Source organism: Lepidochelys kempii, chromosome 1 (assembly GCF_965140285.1).
Source record: "Lepidochelys kempii isolate rLepKem1 chromosome 1, rLepKem1.hap1, whole genome shotgun sequence".
In the NCBI taxonomy this organism is placed as follows: domain Eukaryota; kingdom Metazoa; phylum Chordata; order Testudines; family Cheloniidae; genus Lepidochelys; species Lepidochelys kempii.
In genome coordinates this window covers 140,272,635-140,291,274 of record NC_136380.1, presented here as the reverse complement: position 1 = coordinate 140,291,274, position 18,640 = coordinate 140,272,635, and the positions used below count along the sequence as shown (strand labels likewise).

The following is an 18,640-nucleotide window of genomic DNA, read 5'->3' as shown; positions in this document are numbered from 1 at the left end:
TATTTATTTGTGTTACCGTAGTGCCTTGGAACCCCAGTCATAGAGTTTAAAGCGAGAAGGGACCACCAGATCAACTAGTCTGACCTTCTGTACATCACAGGCCATCAGTACCCATGCACTAAACCCAACAGTCAAAATTAGACCGAAGTATTACAGCCCACAGGAGACTAGACTGTTATGTGCCAAAGGCAGAGAATAAGAAGGAGAAAGGTGCACCAGTGCCCAAGACCCCTGTAATGGCAGGGAAATCATAGGCCAGTACAAAAAGATGGTCCCTTTCCCAAAGAGCTTACAGTCTAAAGTCTAAGTATATTGAAATATACAGGAATGACAAAAAATCTGGAACTATTTAAGGAAAATAGCAGAAGTCCGTTGCCTACACATTGGGCTTCTCTGCATGTACAGCCTGCTGTCGCGCTTTAGTGAAGAAGCTACTACGCTGATGGGAGAGCATCTTCCAGCTGGCATAGTTAATCCCCCTCCATGAGAGACGGTAGCTATGTCTACACTGGGGGATAGATCAGTATAACTAAGTCGCTGAGGGTGTAGATTTTTCACACCCCTGAGCGACATGGTTACACTGATGTAAGTTTTTGTAATGTAAACCTGGCCATTGATTTCATCCTGATCATTAAAAATTATTTCCTTTCAGCTGTCATAAATAAGTCTCCAATTGCCTTGCTTATACTTAGTTACAGTAAGTGCCTGAGATTTGCATATTGCTATCATTCCGAGCATTTTTCTGCTTGCTTTTTATCCTGTGTAATGGTATTGCAGCGCTTTGACCATCACACACACACACAGGCTACAGTGAGCAATTTGCTGTAGCTGCACTGCACCATTTCCCTAAGTGTGAAGCATGTTCTTTTCCTGTCTTCCCAGAGGGGCCGTGAAGGGCTAGCTGGGCATGGCGACATTGAAAAATTTATAAATTAGGATGTTAGGACTCTGATAATGGAGTGCAGGGGAGGATGACAGCAGGTGTGATTAGTTCTCAGGGGGGTTGGGAAACACTGCTCTGCTCTCAATGGGCTTTGATTCAGGGCCTTGTATCTGTTAAACTAAACACCAGTCTTACCTTTGCACTAAGACCAACCTAAAGAAGGTAACATACAGCAGGACTGTGGGGCAGTACCTATTTGGAAATAAATTGAAGTGTGTAAACTGACTATAGGACAGTATATTCCATACAGAGAATCTTTTTCTTTTGAAGGGATACAATTGTTCAGAGGCTGTCTAGCTATAATACACACATTCTGTCTCCCACACATACACACCACTGAAGTTTTCTTGTATCTTTATCTATTTTATCTTGTAAATAACAAAGTAATAATAATATAGGAAGAGTTAGAATACTCCATAGGCCAGAGCTAGCACCACTGAAAGTGAAATTGTCATATCTCTATTGGCTTCAGTGGACCTATGACAATTACTTTAATCTACTTTAATGTACATTTAATCTACAATAGCTGAGGATCTGCCTCTGAACTGTACATTTAGTAGCAGGTGCAAATACACTGAGGAATTACCGAAGAAATGCTTTTTTTCTTAAATTTTAAAAAAAAATCATTGTTGCCATGTAACTTAACAGAGTGGGCTCTCTTGCTTTCTGTATTGTACTGTAATAGGCATGCACAGACCTTCTGTCACACCACAAGCAGCTTACAGTGGGCCTGCCACCTGAGCCACGTGAAAAAACTATTACCGCGTAAGTGTTAGCTCTGTCTCAGTCTGGATGTCTTGTATTTCAGAGTTCCTACTGCTGATACAGTGTTTCCAAATTATTAACTATTATTTTCAGAAGGAATCACGGGTCCATTAGCTGGAAGGTCTATAAAGCAAAGTTGTTTTGGTGCATTTTAAGTTAGACACTTCAAATTAAAACCTCTAAATCCAAACAGTTGACACATGTAGAAACTAACAAGCATCATAGGTAGTCCTAACTGTCTGGTTCACTTTCCTTAGCCCTCTGCCACCTGAAGAGTTGTCAGCACTTATTTATGAAGCCAGTGGACAAGACATCAGTATTGCAGTCCTTACCCAGGTATAAAACACGTGGAAGGAGTGGGGTTTTTTACATGCTGTACTTTGTTTCTTGTGTTGTCTGGAACTGGCAAGAGTTATAATGAATGCCCCTGAATAGATACTCTTTGTTCATTCACTCATGCCAGGAAATGGTGGTGTATTTGGCGATGTACGTCAGGTCACAGCCCAGCCTTTTTGCAGAGATGCTCAGACTCCGCATTGGACTAATAATTCAGGTGATGGCTACTGAGCTGGTTCGCAGTTTGAACTGTTCAGGTAAGACCAACTGTACTGTAATACTGTAGTAAACAAATATCTCACCTCTTCTCTCCCCCCCCCCCCCCCCCGACCCCCGATCAGCATTTCAGTTACATAGGACAAGACAAATAATTTGCTTATTTTTAACATAGCCCTATTCTTAAAATATCTGTATCAAAATTCTCCCTTCAATAAACACTGTAAAGAAACATTGGGGGGGGGCTTTAAAAATCTTAATACAATCAGTCTTTTTTTAAAGCAGACTCCCGATTTTGTGTGTGTGTAGTTTTAGCTTTTATTTCCCCAGAAAAGCTTAGCTTAAATACAACCTGTTTTAAATTAAATCCTTTGTCCAACATACACAGTTAATTACAAACTTCGAAAATAATCTGCATTCCTAGCATCCTTTTGACATAAAGAAATACCCACAGTCCTTTTAAAAAGTGTCCTAGCCATTTAGACTATATGTCCATTGTCCCGCAGTACGGACTATGGGGGTGTGAATTGCAGCGCACACTAACGTGCTATGCAGTAACTCCCCAGTGTGGATGGTGCAGGCACGAACTAAAAGGTCCCTAGTGTGTGTTAACTTAGTCCTGTTTAATGAGGGCTATGTTAACATGAACTAGATATCTTTTAGTTCATGCCTACAGTGTCCACGTGGGGGGTAGGGGAGATAGTGTGCAGTGCAGTTCACGCACCCCAAAGTCTGAACTGCAGGACTGTGTCGTCAAGCTGTTAGGCTGCCCTGACTAACTCACACTGAGGCCTGGTTTACAACTAAAACTCAGGTTGACCAATCAAAATTGCTCAGGGCTGTAAAAAATTTAATGCCCTGTGCTAGTTAGGCCAATCTAACCCCAGAGTAGACAGCACAGTGTCACCACAGAAGAATTCTTCCATTGACCTGGCTACCACATCTTAAGGGGGTAGATTTATTACTTTCTGTAGCTGTAATAAGTGTCTACACTACGGTGATGTAGCTGTAGCACTTGTAATGTAAACACACCCTGACTTTCAATGAGATTTAGGCTGCAGTGTAGACACAGGCAATGTCAGCAAAATTTGTGTCACGGAGGGCTGTGAATATTCCACTCCTCTGAGCGACATAAGTTACACCAACATAAGCGCCTGTGTGGACAGTGCTATGTCGTCACTCACAGAGGTGGGTTTTTAATGCCGACGGGAAAACTCTCTCCCATTGGTAGAGCATCCTCACCACATAGGCTGCAGTGATGCAGCTCTGCTGGTACAGCTGTGCCATTGCAGCGCTGTATGTATAGACCAGGGGTCGGCAACCTGCAGCACACGTGCCAAAGGCGGCATGCCAGCCGATTTTCACTGGCACACTGCTGCCAGCTGGGGTCCCGGCCACCGGCCCCACTCAGCCCGCTGCCGGCCTGGGTGAATGGAACCCCTGGCCAGCAACGGGCTGAGCAGGGCTGGTGGCCAGGACCCCGGCTGGCAGGAGCTGGCGGACGGAACCCCAGACCAGCAGCGGGCTGAGCGGCTCAGCCTGCTGCCGGTCTGGGGTTCTGTCCGCTGGCCCCGCTCAGCCCACTGCCTGCCTGGGTGAACCCCGGCTGGCAGGAGCTGGCAGACGGAGCCCCAGACTGTTGGTGGGCTGAGCCACTCAGCCCACTGCTGGTCTGGGGTTCCAGCTGCCGGCCCCTTGCCAGCTGGGGTCCCAGCCATCGGCCCCGCTCAGCCTGCTGCCTGCCTGGGATACCAGCCGCCGGCCCCGCTCACCTCGCTGCAGGTCTGGGGTTCCAACCGCCTGGCCCCCTGCCAGCCAGGGTCCTGGCGTCCAGCCCCGCTCAGCCTGCTGCCAGTCTGGGGCCCCTGTAAATGTAAAATTTATTACTGGCACGCGAAACCTTAAATTAATGAAGACTTGGCAGGCCACTTCTCAAAGGTTGCGGACCCGTGGTATAGACATAGCTTTAGATGCTTTTGGAATTTCTACTTGAAGTGACTTTATATCAATTACAAACTTTGAGGCATTCAGCCTTCCCCTAGCTCCCTCTCGCCGCCGCCCCCCCCCCCCCGCAGTCCTAAATATATTTGGCTGTTGTAGGGTTAGTATCTAAATTTCTGAATATTGACATATTTTCTCTTTTTAATTTTATTTCCCTGACCTCCCAAAGGGGATATGTAAGACCTATTCTGTGATGTTACTCATATCCTACTGCAAATGGGAGTTAAATAAATGAGCTGCACACTGCATAGCTAATACAGCCTTGAAGTTCATCGCAGTAGGAGACAGTGAAGCTGAAGGGAAATCCGTGAACAATTGAAGGACTTGCTGAACAGTAAAATCTAAAGTTGTTATAGTCCTGTGTAGCAGTAGCAGCAATTGTCAGAAGTAATAAGAGTTAATTGGTACCAAATCATAGTCAAATCTTTATGCTGATACTGAGTGGACATGGGGTCCACCCAGATTTCTGTGTCCTAGATGGTCTCAGTGTCTCTGGTACACTAAGTGAATCCTGTGTGGGAAGCTTCCAGTCAGCAGCAGCTGGTAGACTTCCCAGTTTTTCCGTCTCCTGGGCATGAAGTCAGAGACTTTGCCACCCTCCCTGGCAAACTGGAGCACACTGATTTAAAAAAAAATATTACCGCTTGTGACCCAGTATTATACTTAGCTAGTATTTGGGAACTTGTGCGTTATTTCCATTAGGAGGAGAAACTGATGATGGAGTTATGGTTTTTATTTGATGTAATCCTGTTTGTTTACAAAAAAACAAAGTCCTGTTTCCCAGAACACAGTAAGAATGGAAAAGCAGGGGATAGTTTCTTTGCTCAAGGTTCGAACCAGCCAGCACTCTGCCCAACAGCTTTCTCTCACTTAACTTTTTCTTGGGGTCATGCTATGAATGCTTCTCTGGCCATCTCTCGGGCTTCCTTGCTGCCTTCTCTGACTGCTTCCATGGTGTTTCTCCTGCTTCTGTCTCTTACACAGACAGCTCCATCAATAATAAAAATATCCAGCTTTCTGCATTTGCAATCATTCCTCGGAAAATTCCTCTGTCCGCATAGTTCAGATTCCTGACCAGCAGCCTTGCATGTGGCCTGTGTTTTGGGTGGTGTCTCCTATTGTTTCAGCTGTTTTCTTTCATAAAGGAGTTTTAACTGTTTCTTACATCTATCCTGATGAAGGGTAGCTGTTATACCCTCTAGCTTCTATGAGGTTTCGTGCAAATCTTAGTACAAATAATAATTAGGGTTCCTCTTATGAAGATTACCTCTTCAGGATTTGTCAACTACTTTTTGCTTTTAAAAAAAATAAAAGCAAGCATTAATAACAGACTATAACTAGGAATTAACCCTGTTTTCCTAGAAAAACTATAGTATGAATGACCTAGTATAGTATTTGTTCACTAGGTGAAGAAGCCTCAGAAAGCTTAATGAATCTAAGCCCCTTTGATATGAAAAATCTCCTGCACCATATTTTGAGTGGGAAAGAGTTTGGCGTTGAAAGAAGCAGTAAGTTGTCTGTTTGGTTGTTTGAATGTATTATAGCTTGTGCATGTATATATTAAGCAAGAGCTATTTAGATGCAGAGTTTATTTTAAGTTTTATAAGCAGCAGTCTCCTCTTTAGAAATGTTTGCTGCAGAGATCCTGATTATCTATGAAACACAAGGGTTTAATATCCAAAAACAAACATACCTATTATTTTCAGTACCCCAACTATTATTTTGAACTATAGAATTTTTAATTCAGCAATATTGTAAGACATCTGTGGAAATATGTGATCTTTCCAGACAGGAGTTGTAGGATAAGAATTGTAGTGAGATTGCATCCAGCATTTTTATATGTACCAGAGTGGTCTGTTTATAACCTATCTTGCCCTTCAGCGTGTGCCCCAGCCAGGTGACATATCTTATCATGGCAGAGATAGTTTCATTGTTATGTCATCTCTTCACTTTTGAATGCAGAGTAATCCTTAAAACGTAAACTGTTCTAGGATTGGGCTTTGGTGTGGTCATAGAGCCCCTGCCATGTTGTTGTGTGGGGGACAGATTCATGGTGTCTCAGTGGGAGCTTTGGGAGACATTTTATTAGATTTAGGCATGGAAGGCCAGATTCCCAGCTGATGTAAATGAATGAACATCTGGAAGTGTGAGCCAGAGCAACCCCTGCCTTACACCCTTTTACAGGGCACAATATGTGCTCCCCACTCAGTATAGACCCAGCTGTGCAGGATGTTACAGATGAGGAGGGGAATGGCCCTTTCTCCTCCACATTTTTAGGGTAGGCTAGGGTTGCTGTCAGGACTAGGCAGGATCACGCTGAGCACTAGGACTAGGGTTGTGTCTGGTCTCTGTGTAGGGGCACAAAAGTGAGACGCTCCTTCTTCTGTGTACCTACATAAGGCCAGATAGGAAGTTTAGCGTTAGTTGATTTCACTTATGTGTACACAGTTAGATGATAATTAAGGTTGATTATTAAACTTAAAACATAGATGTGGGTCTGAAACTGGGAGCTGGTGAAAATGCTTGTGAATGGCAAATATTTATAGATGCCAGATGCTATAGTGTTTCCATCATTTGTTCTGGGCATGTAATGGACATTGACAGAGCAGAGCTCCGTCTCCTTCCTACCTAACGACCATTTTTGAAGGCTCATCCTTTCACAGATCTGCAAATCATGTTAAGTAACTGCACATCAAATTGTTTTAAAATATACGTGAATACAGAAAACATGGTGCACTAAAATTAGGCCATGTCAAGCTCTCAGTGATATGCAGACAGACTTTTAAAATGAGAATGTCTAATGTGACCAGGGTTGAAGGATATTGAGAACAAAAACATCTGGCCTGTCTAAACTTCAAAGGGCATATCAATAGTTCCCAGGAATTCCTGAGTGGCGTTAGAACTGGCTCCTAAATCCATATTTAGGCCAAAATATTTGGAAGGGTTGAGCACTCAGAAAACCCCACTGAAGTCATTGGGAGCTGCAGATTCCCACTAGCTTTGAAAATTGAGCCAAAAATATTTAAATGTCTAAATATGGATTTAGAAGCCTAACTTTAGGCCATTCTGATTTGAAAGTTTGACTTACGCTTTTAATCTTATTGGAAGTAAAGAGGTACCATGGAAAGTGCATAGTCCTAAAATACAAGGTGTTTTTCCTTTAATTTCTACGTACAGTTTTAAGTTGTATTCTTATTACTACTTAAACATAGCTTACCTTTAATCTAGAAAACTGCCTTGTTTCTTTCTTTAGTGCGGCCTCTAGATTCCTCTGCGTCCAGCCCAGCAATTTCTATTCATGAAGTGGGGCACACTGGAGCAACTAAAACAGAAAGAAGTGGCATTACTAGACTGAAGAGTGAAATGAAACAGGTGGGAGGATCTCCTTTTCTGTGCGTTCTTTAAGCAGCACAGGATTTATGAAAGTCATTTTTTTAAACCCAGGAGACACAACTGATTGTTTTTGGTTATATCTGCCCCTTATTACATTCATGGTAAATTCCAAACTTTTCCTATCTGTTTTATTATTTGAAGTAGTGGAAGCTGTTTTTAAAAAAAAAAAAAAAAAAAAAAAGCATGCGAAGGAGAAGGTAAGGAAATCAATTTTTTTCCAAAACATTTTCCTTTTTGGTTTTAATTTAAAATTCTGAAATTAGTGCATTTCAACCAGCTCCTGGCTTGAAGCATTAAGGGCACCTGACTTAGACCAAGTTCCTGTCATTCTTTCTTAGGTAAAGATTCCATTTGCATCAAAGTAAAGATTTGGCTCAAACAATATTCATTCTTGTGTTTTACACCTCTGTTTTTTCTGGCATACAAATCTTTATTGTGACCCATATGTCTCAGGTAAAGAACTCTGTTTACTTTAGCAAATGGTAGGTTGGAAGGCAAACAAAGAGGCATTTTCTTATCTCAGTAGGCAGAGGGATTTGTGAGCTACCTCCCCATTAATGCAGTAACATATGTACGGTATAAATAAGATACCAAGACAGCTGGAGGAGTTTTTCTATGCTGATTACTAGACGCAAACATCTTTTCTGGGAACAGCACATTCAATTCTTATTTACTTTGGCATGCAAATGTAATTCTTAAATCAAAACAAGTTTGTCTAATGATTTGGCCGAAATAAATAAGTCCTGATTTAATTTCTCCTGGTGAAAGCTGCTTTTTTTTTTTGGTGGGGGGCTGAATTAATACTGAAGAGAGAGCCAAATCAGGTACTGAGTATAGCCTCATCCTGCACTGGGATCTGCAAGCAGGGATCTTTACTCTTCCCTCCCCCCCCCCCCGCCCCCCAAGTCTCTCCATGCAGATGTAAACATTCACTCAGAAAAGAAATCTTAGATCCATTTTTCATGTGTTTCTGTGTAGGAGGGACAAGAGTCATTATCCAGTGAGACCATTAGGACTCTCTTCTTGCTAATACATTTTCTCATGCAGCAAGTGAGCATTTGGAAAGATAAAACAGTTTAAAAACAAATCTGGTTTGTGTTCTCTATTGTAGGTTATTTTTTTACATTTGTTTAAAATAATTGCATAACTAATTTTTGATTCCAGATGAATAGGAGGTCATCTGCTGATGAAAAGGTGAAATAAATCTATATGTTCGTAAGAATGCATGTTTTCCTCCCTCACTACTGAAGTATGTACGCTTGTCCTAGAACTAAGGGAACTAAAAGCCTTTTTGTTTGCTCTGAATACAGAACACTTTTTAACATTCAAGTAGTAAATGATTTAATTAATATGGTGCAGTTTTGCCTGTGCTACTGGTGCTAGTTTGTTGTGAGCAGAATGGCCTCTTCTCTGGTCTCTCCAGAGGTCTAGCAATTTATATCATTATACAAATTTAGAGTGTGGATATCAGTCGCATGGCAAGTTGTGAATATCTGAGTTAATTTCCTTTCAAATAGAGAACACATTATAATGTCCTGCCTTTTGGAATACCTGACTGGACACTAGATGGCAGCATTATATCGCTCTGCATAGAGATGTAGCACAGTTGCAACTTTCTGTAGACATTTAAAGGTGGGAAAATGTTTCCTGAGATTAGTCACTTTAGAAGGAGAGGTGCCATTTCTGCACAGAAAAGGAGTTGGGTGGCTTCTTTCCCGCTGAGGAGAGTTGAATTTTTTCCATTCATGCTGATTCCCAGTAGGTTTCATTGAGCCATCAGGAATATTCAGCCTTTAGTATCAGGGGGAAAAACCTGACTCTTAAAGACATGAATCTGAAGGTGAACATTTTGATTGTTTTGACTTTAGACTGTTTCTATATTGGAGCTGATTTTCAAATGTGCTTAGCACCTCCAGCTCCAATTATTGATTTCGTGGGTGCTCCATACTTCTGAAAATCAGTGCCATTACTTTTACAGCTTATCTGAATCATTATTGTTTAATCAAAAAGAAAGCTATTAAGAATACCCTTAGGTGCTAATCGGCATCTAATCATTTCTCTTGGAAAACTGCCTCACTAGTTTTGCTAAGCATTACCGGCCTGGCTGGTAACTTGCATGATTTGATAGTATGGGATAACTTTCTTTCTAGCACTAATATAAGGTAAGGGATGCTGAAGAGAAAATGTAAGCTTGCAATATCGACCCTGCATTTGTGTGGAGGCAGCAGCATTCTTTTTTTTACCTCATTTGGGTTTTTATGTCCTTGTGCTGTCTGAGGTAGATTCTGTGGAAAGCTTATGATAGTATAGTAAGAGATGAATGTAAAACTCTGAAGATCCTTAAACATAAAGGGTCTAATTGTGATTTCATTTGCACTAATGTAAATCAGGAGTAACTTCCCTGATGTCAATGAAATTGTACCAGTATGAGAGCCCATTCTAACCCAAAAAATGGTTCTCTCTTAAATTAATAAGTGAGTTTAATTTTTATTGCACCTTTGTTCCTTTTCATGCGTGTGTCACTTCATCTTGTTTGTCTTGTCATGACTGACTGACTTTTTTTTATTTCTGTTTTGTAGTTCTTTTATGGGGGCCATTCCATGTCCAGCAGCATGCACGCTTCCAGGTTCATGGTAAAATGTCATTCAGAAATTTGCAGTCTTTTTCTTTTCTCCCTCTGCAGGGACTCTAAACATAACTTGCAGCTTTTCTTATGTGACATTTATGTATATATATTTTTTTAAACCTTAGCTTTTTGTTTCATTCACCTTCATGGAGAGCCAGTTCTTATTTCTGGTCTTTTATAACAGAAATCTTATTTTCCACATTCTTCTAAATTTTCAGAGTTAAGATGGATTTAGCTACTTGACTAGGAGCTGCGTGGCTAAATCCTGTGCAGCCCTGAACATTTAATGGTAATGTGGAAATATAAGTTTAACCCAATTTATTCTTAGAGGGGTTTTTAGTTGTATAAATTTTGAATTCATAAGAGGAAAGAGATAATAGTACTGGTTAGAGCACAGTGTGGGCCAGTTTCCACGTACTGTAATATCTTGCCCTTGTATTTCACCCCTGTTGGAATAAAACTGAGGAGTAATTTTGTCTACTAGGGACTTGGATGAGATTCTCTTCAAATTCACTTTTACTTTTCAGTCTAAATAAGAGTTTGAAATTAGGCCTGCCTTTTCATATGAAGGATAAAGCATATTAATTCATTGTGTCAGCTGCTCCTTAACTCGCAAACTCTCCCAGTCTGCATGAACAAATAGCCATACAAGTAAAATGACAAATGTCCAATGTTAGCTATCATAGGTGGTAGGATAACAATTAGCACAGGGCCTACCTGTACTATACCCAAAGACCAATTGGCTTCATTGTGAAGGCGAGTACATAGGTGCTGGAACTAGGGGTGCTGGGGGTGCTGCCACACCTCCTGGCTTGAAGTGGTTTCCATCATGTTGTACAGGGTTTACAGTTTGGTTCAACATCTCTCAGCACCCCCACTACACAAATTGTTCCAGCATCCCTAGTTAAGTATAGTTAAAATCTTCAATATTAGTAGCTGAAAGGTTTCACTTTTATGGGCTCCTAATTCATATCCTCAACGATAACTTTGCAAGATCTTTAGTTAGTTTTAATACTCAAAAAACAGAATGTTTCTTCATTTCCACATAACTCTCAAAAGTGACCAACTAGCCTTAATAATTCACTGCACTTTGATCCAAATGCTGTACACCCTGGGTGCAATAACTCCCTTTTCAGCAGGTTTGCACCAGATGTAGGCACCATTTAAGACCTGGGAGGTTAACTGGTACATAGGATTTAGGCTGGCCACTGTGGACAGGGATAAATATCATCCACTCTGAATATTAAATTAGTGGTCCAAATCCTGGTCCAGTACACGAAGATGAATTTAAACTCATGGCTTTTACTAGTGTGAATTTCTTCTCCAGCCAGCCATCTCCCTCCAAGGTCTTTAATGGAGAGATCTTCAGCAACTTCAGCTCCTTCCTAGGCTCTCACTCTTGAGAGAGAAGGGAGCTCTTGTCCCCTTCCCAGCATGCCTTGCTTTAGTAACCTGCAGTTCCCAGATGGCCTCTCTGCTTCGGTCCCTCAAATTCCCACCATGCTGCAGTGGACAGCAGAAACCTGAAACTGGGCAATGCTAGGCCTGAAAGCGTCCCTTCACTGTCTTAAAGGGACAGTAAACTCCATTACTCTCACAGTCACCCACCCCTTGTGCTTTTTGGCCAGTGGATCCGTGTGCACACAGACCCACAGTACATGTTACACCTCCCAAACCCCATGGATATTGTACAATGTACCATCTCAAAACACTTTTCTGACACAGGCCATGTACCTCTTTGTGGTTTCTCCATGGCCTGCCTGACTCCTGCACAGCAGGTTTGTGGCTTTTCAGTTCTTCTGCACCAATGCAAAGAGGGACAGAATTTGGCTCCATATTCTCAGTGCACTTGATTCAAATATAGTGAGTTATTAAATGAGATCTGGATAAACAGCATAGTCAAAACAGGGACAAATGAAAGACGTGAATATGCACACACTAATTACTTCAGCACTGGCACTCCTGCTGAACTCCTTCATTACTTAAATGTCATCTTTGCTGAATTAGAGAAAGAAAGCTTGACTGTGCATTAGTCAGGAGGATGCTGTACAATGAAAATGAACATAATGCATCAAACCAGCAAAGGTAAGCTGGGGGGGGGGGGTTGCATTAGAAGGAAAAGTAGTTATATCACGTTTTAGATTTAAAGTCTGTAGTTTTCTAGCATTCTGATCCTGCAGACCTTACTCTGGCTAAACTTCCACAAACTTCAGTAACAATTTCTTCTGAGAAAGGACTGGTGGGATCAGACTGTCAGTGAGCTTCTCTTTAGGCAGTACTCCAGGCGCAGTTATGCCTGGCCCTGCATGGATGCGCAAGAGTGGGCAAGGAGCCTTTCCTACCTTAATGCAGAACTGGACGCAATCCAGTTGACTGGAAGGTTTATGCAAGTCTAGAGCCACAGCTAGTGCAAGACTCTTCCCTCTTTGCACAGAACAACGAAGCTGGTTGTAGGCATGTGCATCACCTTGTCATAGCATAGTCTCTCTGCACTCTTTTTTGTGCACAATATATTCAGAAACTCTGGCAGTAGTCTCTGCACCACTCCCAATCGCTGCTGCTCCCTAAAAGGCACCAATTTAGCCATGAGAGTGTTTAAACACCGATGTTTTGCAGATGAACGGTGAAAGTTGTCTACAGTAGGCAAGAAATCCCATTTTAATCAGTGCACGCTGTTCTGGTCATGGAACAGAGCCTGCCTCTTCAGTATTTCCAAGTTAGATTCAAAAGGAAATTCCTCTGAAGTATGAAGATGTTTTCAAAGTCATTAAACTTAGATTTTACATAATTATCTTTTGCTCTAACAGGCTCATTTGTCCAGCTGGTTGACTTGAAAATGTTTGTGTAAGCACCAACAGATACAGTATAAATCAGCTCACTTGGTCTAGCAGCAAGAGTCCAGCTACAAAAAGTTGCTTCTTCCTTCCCAAAAAATGGGAGGGGCTGCTATTTTTACTTTGTTACTTTGATTCCCTCTTTAAGACAAGGAGAGACCCTCTCAGACCCCATCCCCATGAAGGGTATTTGTAAGTAAGGAGAGAGACTCTTGCTTGCTTCTTTGTAAAAACCCGAGGAAGATGGTAACATTGCCCAGGAGTCGCATAGTTTAGGAGGATTGAATGATTCATGTATTAGAAGAAGATTCCCGGATTGCCAGGCTGAGTCAGTGTGAAGCGATGGAAGAAACTACAAGCAGGGTGGAGAGCTATTGCTTAGAATGTCACTAGGTTCAATCCTCACTGGGCCCCATGAGAACAAGATGGAACGTTGGCGTCCAAAGGTTCTGTGGCAGTTAGAACGTGACAGTTGAGCAGAGGAGGTGGGAGTAACCGCTACGTGGATTAACAAAAAGGGGGTGGTGCCTCCAGCCAGGGGGCAGCTCTGTGCACGAACTATGGGCAACAGCTTCAAACAGCAACATGGCTCGTTACGACACGCAGTGCACGGGAACAATAGCCCCTCAATATTACCTACCTACGTGGCTTCACTATCTGATTTCCTGTTCACTAATACACACTGCTTTGTGGTGCTAGCATGTTTCCTGCTGTGGTGTTTTGTGTGTGTTTCCCAGTGCGGTGTTCAGCAGAATAGTACACAAGTGTACTGGTGTGAAGGGCTGCCACAAGTGCTAAAATAATCTGATTCCAAGCTGTACAGAATTGGGCACAAGTGTAAACAGTTCCCATGTGTACCACAATACGATGGCACTGTTGCCAGGACCACTCTGAGCTTTGACCACACAATGCCAGGAAAGCAAGCTACCCGCGCTGGCCAAAGAGAGGTAAAAAGAAGGAAAACGCTATGTGAAAACAATCAGATACAGAGCAAAGATGCTGGTTTACTTGGCCTAAATGCCATACCCGTATGACAGCACTGGCTTTCATCTACTGATAGTGTATGTGTGATTTATTGAGTAGGCCAATGTATCAAAATATGGGCCCTGGTCTCTCTCTGTCTCTTTTTCTCTCTCAACCTATGATGCCCTTTGCAGTGCGTTCCATTAAATGGGTGGCTTTTGCTCCCCGGGCTTTAAAGAGGGAGATTTGTTGTGAAAGAAATACATTGACCGTATCCTGTCAACATCTTCAAAAGAAATCTTTAATGGCAAAATAAATCAGTCAATATTTATTTAGTCAATATTCACTAGAAACCGCACTGAATTGAAGCTGTAGCGGAATGATGTAACATGTTAACATGTTGTAGTTACTAAATGGTTTGTCTCTTGCAGAGGGGCAGTACTCCATCATCTCCCACTAGGACTTCATCCCCTACAGGGTCTACTGGAAACGACATCAGCTGGGGTGATCGCCAAGGGCAATGGCTCCGCAGAAGAAGGCTTGATGGTGCCATTAACAGAGTTCCTGTAGGATTCTATCAAAAAGTATGGAAAATCCTTCAGAAGGTAAGTTAATAGCAGTAGAGGGTTTACGGTATCTTGGGAGGCTGGTATTTCAGATACAATATTACTGTGGTCAGGAAAAACTCTAATACTTTGTGGAATATGTCTGACTAATACACAAGAGCTCCATTAACATATGCTCATGAATGAGTTTGTCAATGTATTTCCTCTGAAAACCAGCACTAAACTGCAGCCGAATGATTAAATTCTACTGTTTCACATGGTTCCCCATCTTAAACAGGTCATGGTCATTGCCAATGAAAGGCTCACAATCCACCCACACCCAATTCAAGAAGATAAATCGGTAGAATAGGAAGGGTTAAATAAGAAGCTATGTTTCTTAAAAATGTCTGAGTTCTACTGGTGGATTTCATAAGGGCTATACTATTTTTAAAACCAATTTTCAGTGAATGTGGAGCAAACTAAAAATAATCCCTGCAGTTGCTCCTGAGCTTAGTAGTATGGTGCAGTAGTTGAACTAGAGCCGGGGTGGCCAACCTGAGCCTGAGAAGGAGCCAGAATTTACCAATGTACATTGCCAAAGAGCCACAGTAATACGTCAGCAGCCCCCGATCTGCTCCCCAGCCCCCAGTGCCTCTTGCTTGCTGGCAGCCCCCACCAGTCAGCGCCTACTCCCCCCTCCTCCCGCCCTCTGCAATAAGCTGTTTCACATGTGCAGGATGCTATGGCAGGGAGAGAGGAGGAGCAGCGAGGGCATGGCAGGCTCAGGGGAAGGGACAGGAGCCTTGGGGGAAGGGGTGGAGTAGGGGCAGGGATTGGGGCAGACAGAGGCTTGAGCAGTGAGCACCCCCCAGCACACTGGAAAGTTGGCATCTATAGCTCCAGCCCCAGAATCAGTGCCTAGGTAAGGAGCAGCATATTAACCTCTGAAGAGCCACATGCAGCTCAGGAGCCACAGGTTGGCCACCCCTGAACTAGAGAATGATTTAAGAAACAGGGGAACATGAATTCCCATTGACTTCAATGAGACTATTCACCTGCTTTTGTGTATTGCTGGATTAGGGCCAAAGTGTTCAGCACCTGGCTGCATTGAGCTGTATTGAGTACTAAAGTGGAGGTAGGAATATATGCCTTGAGTCAAGATAGCTCACACTTGTGCAATTCAAAGCAACACTCTAAAATGCAGGCTTAACTGATGCCAGCAAAGACACAAGTCTTTTGTGAATTCATCCACTAGGTTTATTAAAGGGACACTGCCAACTTAAATTGCCTTTGTCTGAAATGTACCATTTTTACAAATAATACCTAAAATAACTACTAAAACTGACAGATCAGAGGAAAAAACTGTTCACGTTTTTTTATTCATGACAGCACTTTGTATAGTCAGTGTCACAGTTTCCCATGAACAGTTAGTCAGATTCCCTTGTTGTTTGAATGATTTGTACACAGCAACAATAGAAAGGAAAAACATTTAAAAGAGTGCAAACTACAGTTGTAAAATGACTGAGGTCATACTTAATTTGCAATATGGCGGAAATTGCAGATTCAACAATATTAGGCCTCCACCGCCATTTTGATTTTAATTAGCTCACTTTCCTGAATTACTGTACATGTCAGGTTCTTTCTGGTTTTTTTGGAGAATCAAATAGAATTTTATTTAGTCAAACTCAGCCTATATTTTCCTTTGCTCATTGTCATCCAATTATTCTTAAAATCCCTTTGGACAATTCTTAATATCTCTCCCTCCTTGGTGTTTTCAGACTTCAGATGCCTAGGTGACCATCATACCCTGGTCATGCCTTAGACAAACTATATGTATTTAGTTTTTTTTAAACTCTTTCCTCATATGCCAATTTGTCTAGCTCCTCCGTAATTTTTGTTGCCCATTTTGAAGGGCATTTTTCATTTACTGATATTATATTGTGGTGCCCCAAGTCCTATATCCTAAACTAAGTGGTGTTTGACCCTAGGGTAAGAGAGAGGGATCTTCACTTTCCTGGTCCATAACAAAGCTGCTGCATTGGTGGGCTGATTTTTTTTTTTTAACCCCTCCTCTAATTGTCCTTTTGTATTGCAAACTCATATCTAATTTGCTGTACTTTCACTTCTATATGTCTCCTGCTGTTACTGCTTTCCAAGTACCTCCCTCCCACTGAACAGTTGTTTCAGCTTAAGTGTGGCATAAGGTTATTTATAGTATCCAGACTTTCTCTCCAATAGTTTTCTTGTCATATGATCTTTTTGGAAGAAATGAAATAACATTTTTATATGCATTCACTGTTTTTAAAACTTGTCATACATCAGAACAGCTTTTCCAGAAAGAATTTAAAACTCAAAAGGAATATAAGTTTCCAGATATACTTTTAAGGATTGTGTTTTTAATTAATATTGATTTTTTTATTATTATTATTTTGTTTAGTGCCATGGCCTGTCCATTGATGGCTACGTCCTTCCTTCTTCAACTACAAGAGAGGTATAGTAAATAATAATATTAATGAGATCTTTCCATGATTTTACGACAAGTTGTATGACTCTCGAGCACTCGCTGTAACAGGATCACTGGAGAAAACGCTTTGTTTTAAAGTATTTAAAATATAAAGTCACAATGGAAGTTTTACAGTTTGAATCTTAACTAATAGTTCTGTTGAATGTCTGAGTGACAGGGATGGTGTAGGGCCAGATTTTAATCTGAGATCCATGATGTTCACAGATGCAAGTCTTGCAAATACTAGGCTTTCCCACAACAACATAAGATTATACTTAGAACATCTGAGGTTTGCATGTGTTAGTATAATTTCTATGATGTACCATAATGTGATCCTCATTTAAGAAAATGAAGTTATTTTTAACCACAGGCAATGAAGTATCAGAGCTCTGCACCTGCAGTGAGTTGATAATTAATCTTGACAGCGCATTCAGAATTTAGAAGCAAGATTTCCTACTTGAAAAAAGTTAAACACAGTCCTTGACCTCTGGATGCTATTTTCTAGGAAAATTTGCAATAATGTAACATCATTTGTGTTGGCTAATGTGCATTCAGTCTTTTTCTCTTAATTTTCCTTGTTCAATTATTAATTTTTTAGTAAAGAGAGGTTAAAGTTTACTCAGTTCTGTTTAAAACAGAGGATGGCAAATACAAAAGGGAATAGAAACCGAATTAGGAAAATGTCCCAATTTGCTGAAATTAAACAAAGACAAATATCTGTTTAGAATTCTTTGACTGCAGACAATATTTCAGCACTGTGGTTACAAAAACAAATGTGAATCTCAGAAATGTGGCTGACCCAAATTTTGCCTTTTTAAACCTTTGTTCGTTCTTCATATAATTTTTTTTGGTTGGTTGGTTTTTATACGAACAAGTTGGATCTATGCTGCTAGGTGCTATTTTGCTTATCAAAGAGAAGGTTATGGGTGACTTAATCCGTCTACAAGTACCTACATCAGGAACAGCAATTTGATAATAGAGGGGTCTTCAGTCTTGCAGAGAAAGGTACAATAAGAACCAAGGGTTGGAAGTTGATGCTAGACAAATTCAGACTGGAACTAAGGTGCAACATTTTTAACAGTGAGGTTAATTAATCACTGGAACAACTTACCAAGAGTTGTAGTGGATTCTCCATCACTGGAAATTTTAAAATCAAGATTGGTGGATTTTCAGAAAGACATCCTCTAGTTCAAACACAACTATTGGACTTGAAACAGAAATTAATACCTGGAAATCCTATGGCCCGTATTATGGAGGCAGTCAGACTGAAGGTCACAATAGTGCCTTCTGCCTTAAAATATATGAATCACTTCTGACAACTTCTAAATCTACAATTAATAATAATCCAGCAACAAAATAAAAAAACCTAGACATTTAAGAGTCCCACCCACCAAATTTCTGTCACTATTCCTATCTCTGTGGCTCCAGCAATTCTTACGCCACCTCAGAAGCCAGTGAGTAGAGGCAGGCTTTGCAGCATCCCCTAAAGGTCAACATATTTGAGCTGTTTCAATC

General features: G+C 41.3%; 1 protein-coding gene across 9 annotated transcripts in view; it reads left to right on the top strand.

Moving 5' to 3' along the window:
• Positions 1–18,640, top strand: part of PHKA2 (phosphorylase kinase regulatory subunit alpha 2) — a 70,839-nt gene that overhangs the window by 43,015 nt on the left and 9,184 nt on the right. For 5 of the 9 annotated variants that reach the window (XM_073356619.2, XM_073356586.2, XM_073356601.2 and 2 more), the window contains 9 exons: positions 1,629–1,708; positions 1,966–2,044; positions 2,172–2,301; positions 5,668–5,769; positions 7,515–7,633; positions 8,819–8,848; positions 10,234–10,287; positions 14,509–14,682; positions 17,060–17,113. In XM_073356619.2, coding sequence (XP_073212720.2) covers positions 1,629–1,708; positions 1,966–2,044; positions 2,172–2,301; positions 5,668–5,769; positions 7,515–7,633; positions 8,819–8,848; positions 10,234–10,287; positions 14,509–14,682; positions 17,060–17,113 — 822 coding nt within the window. The remainder of the gene's footprint in view (positions 1–1,628; positions 1,709–1,965; positions 2,045–2,171; positions 2,302–5,667; positions 5,770–7,514; positions 7,634–8,818; positions 8,849–10,233; positions 10,288–14,508; positions 14,683–17,059; positions 17,114–18,640) is intronic. The other 4 variants (XM_073356658.2, XM_073356649.2, XM_073356628.2 and 1 more) reach the window with 4 other exon arrangements.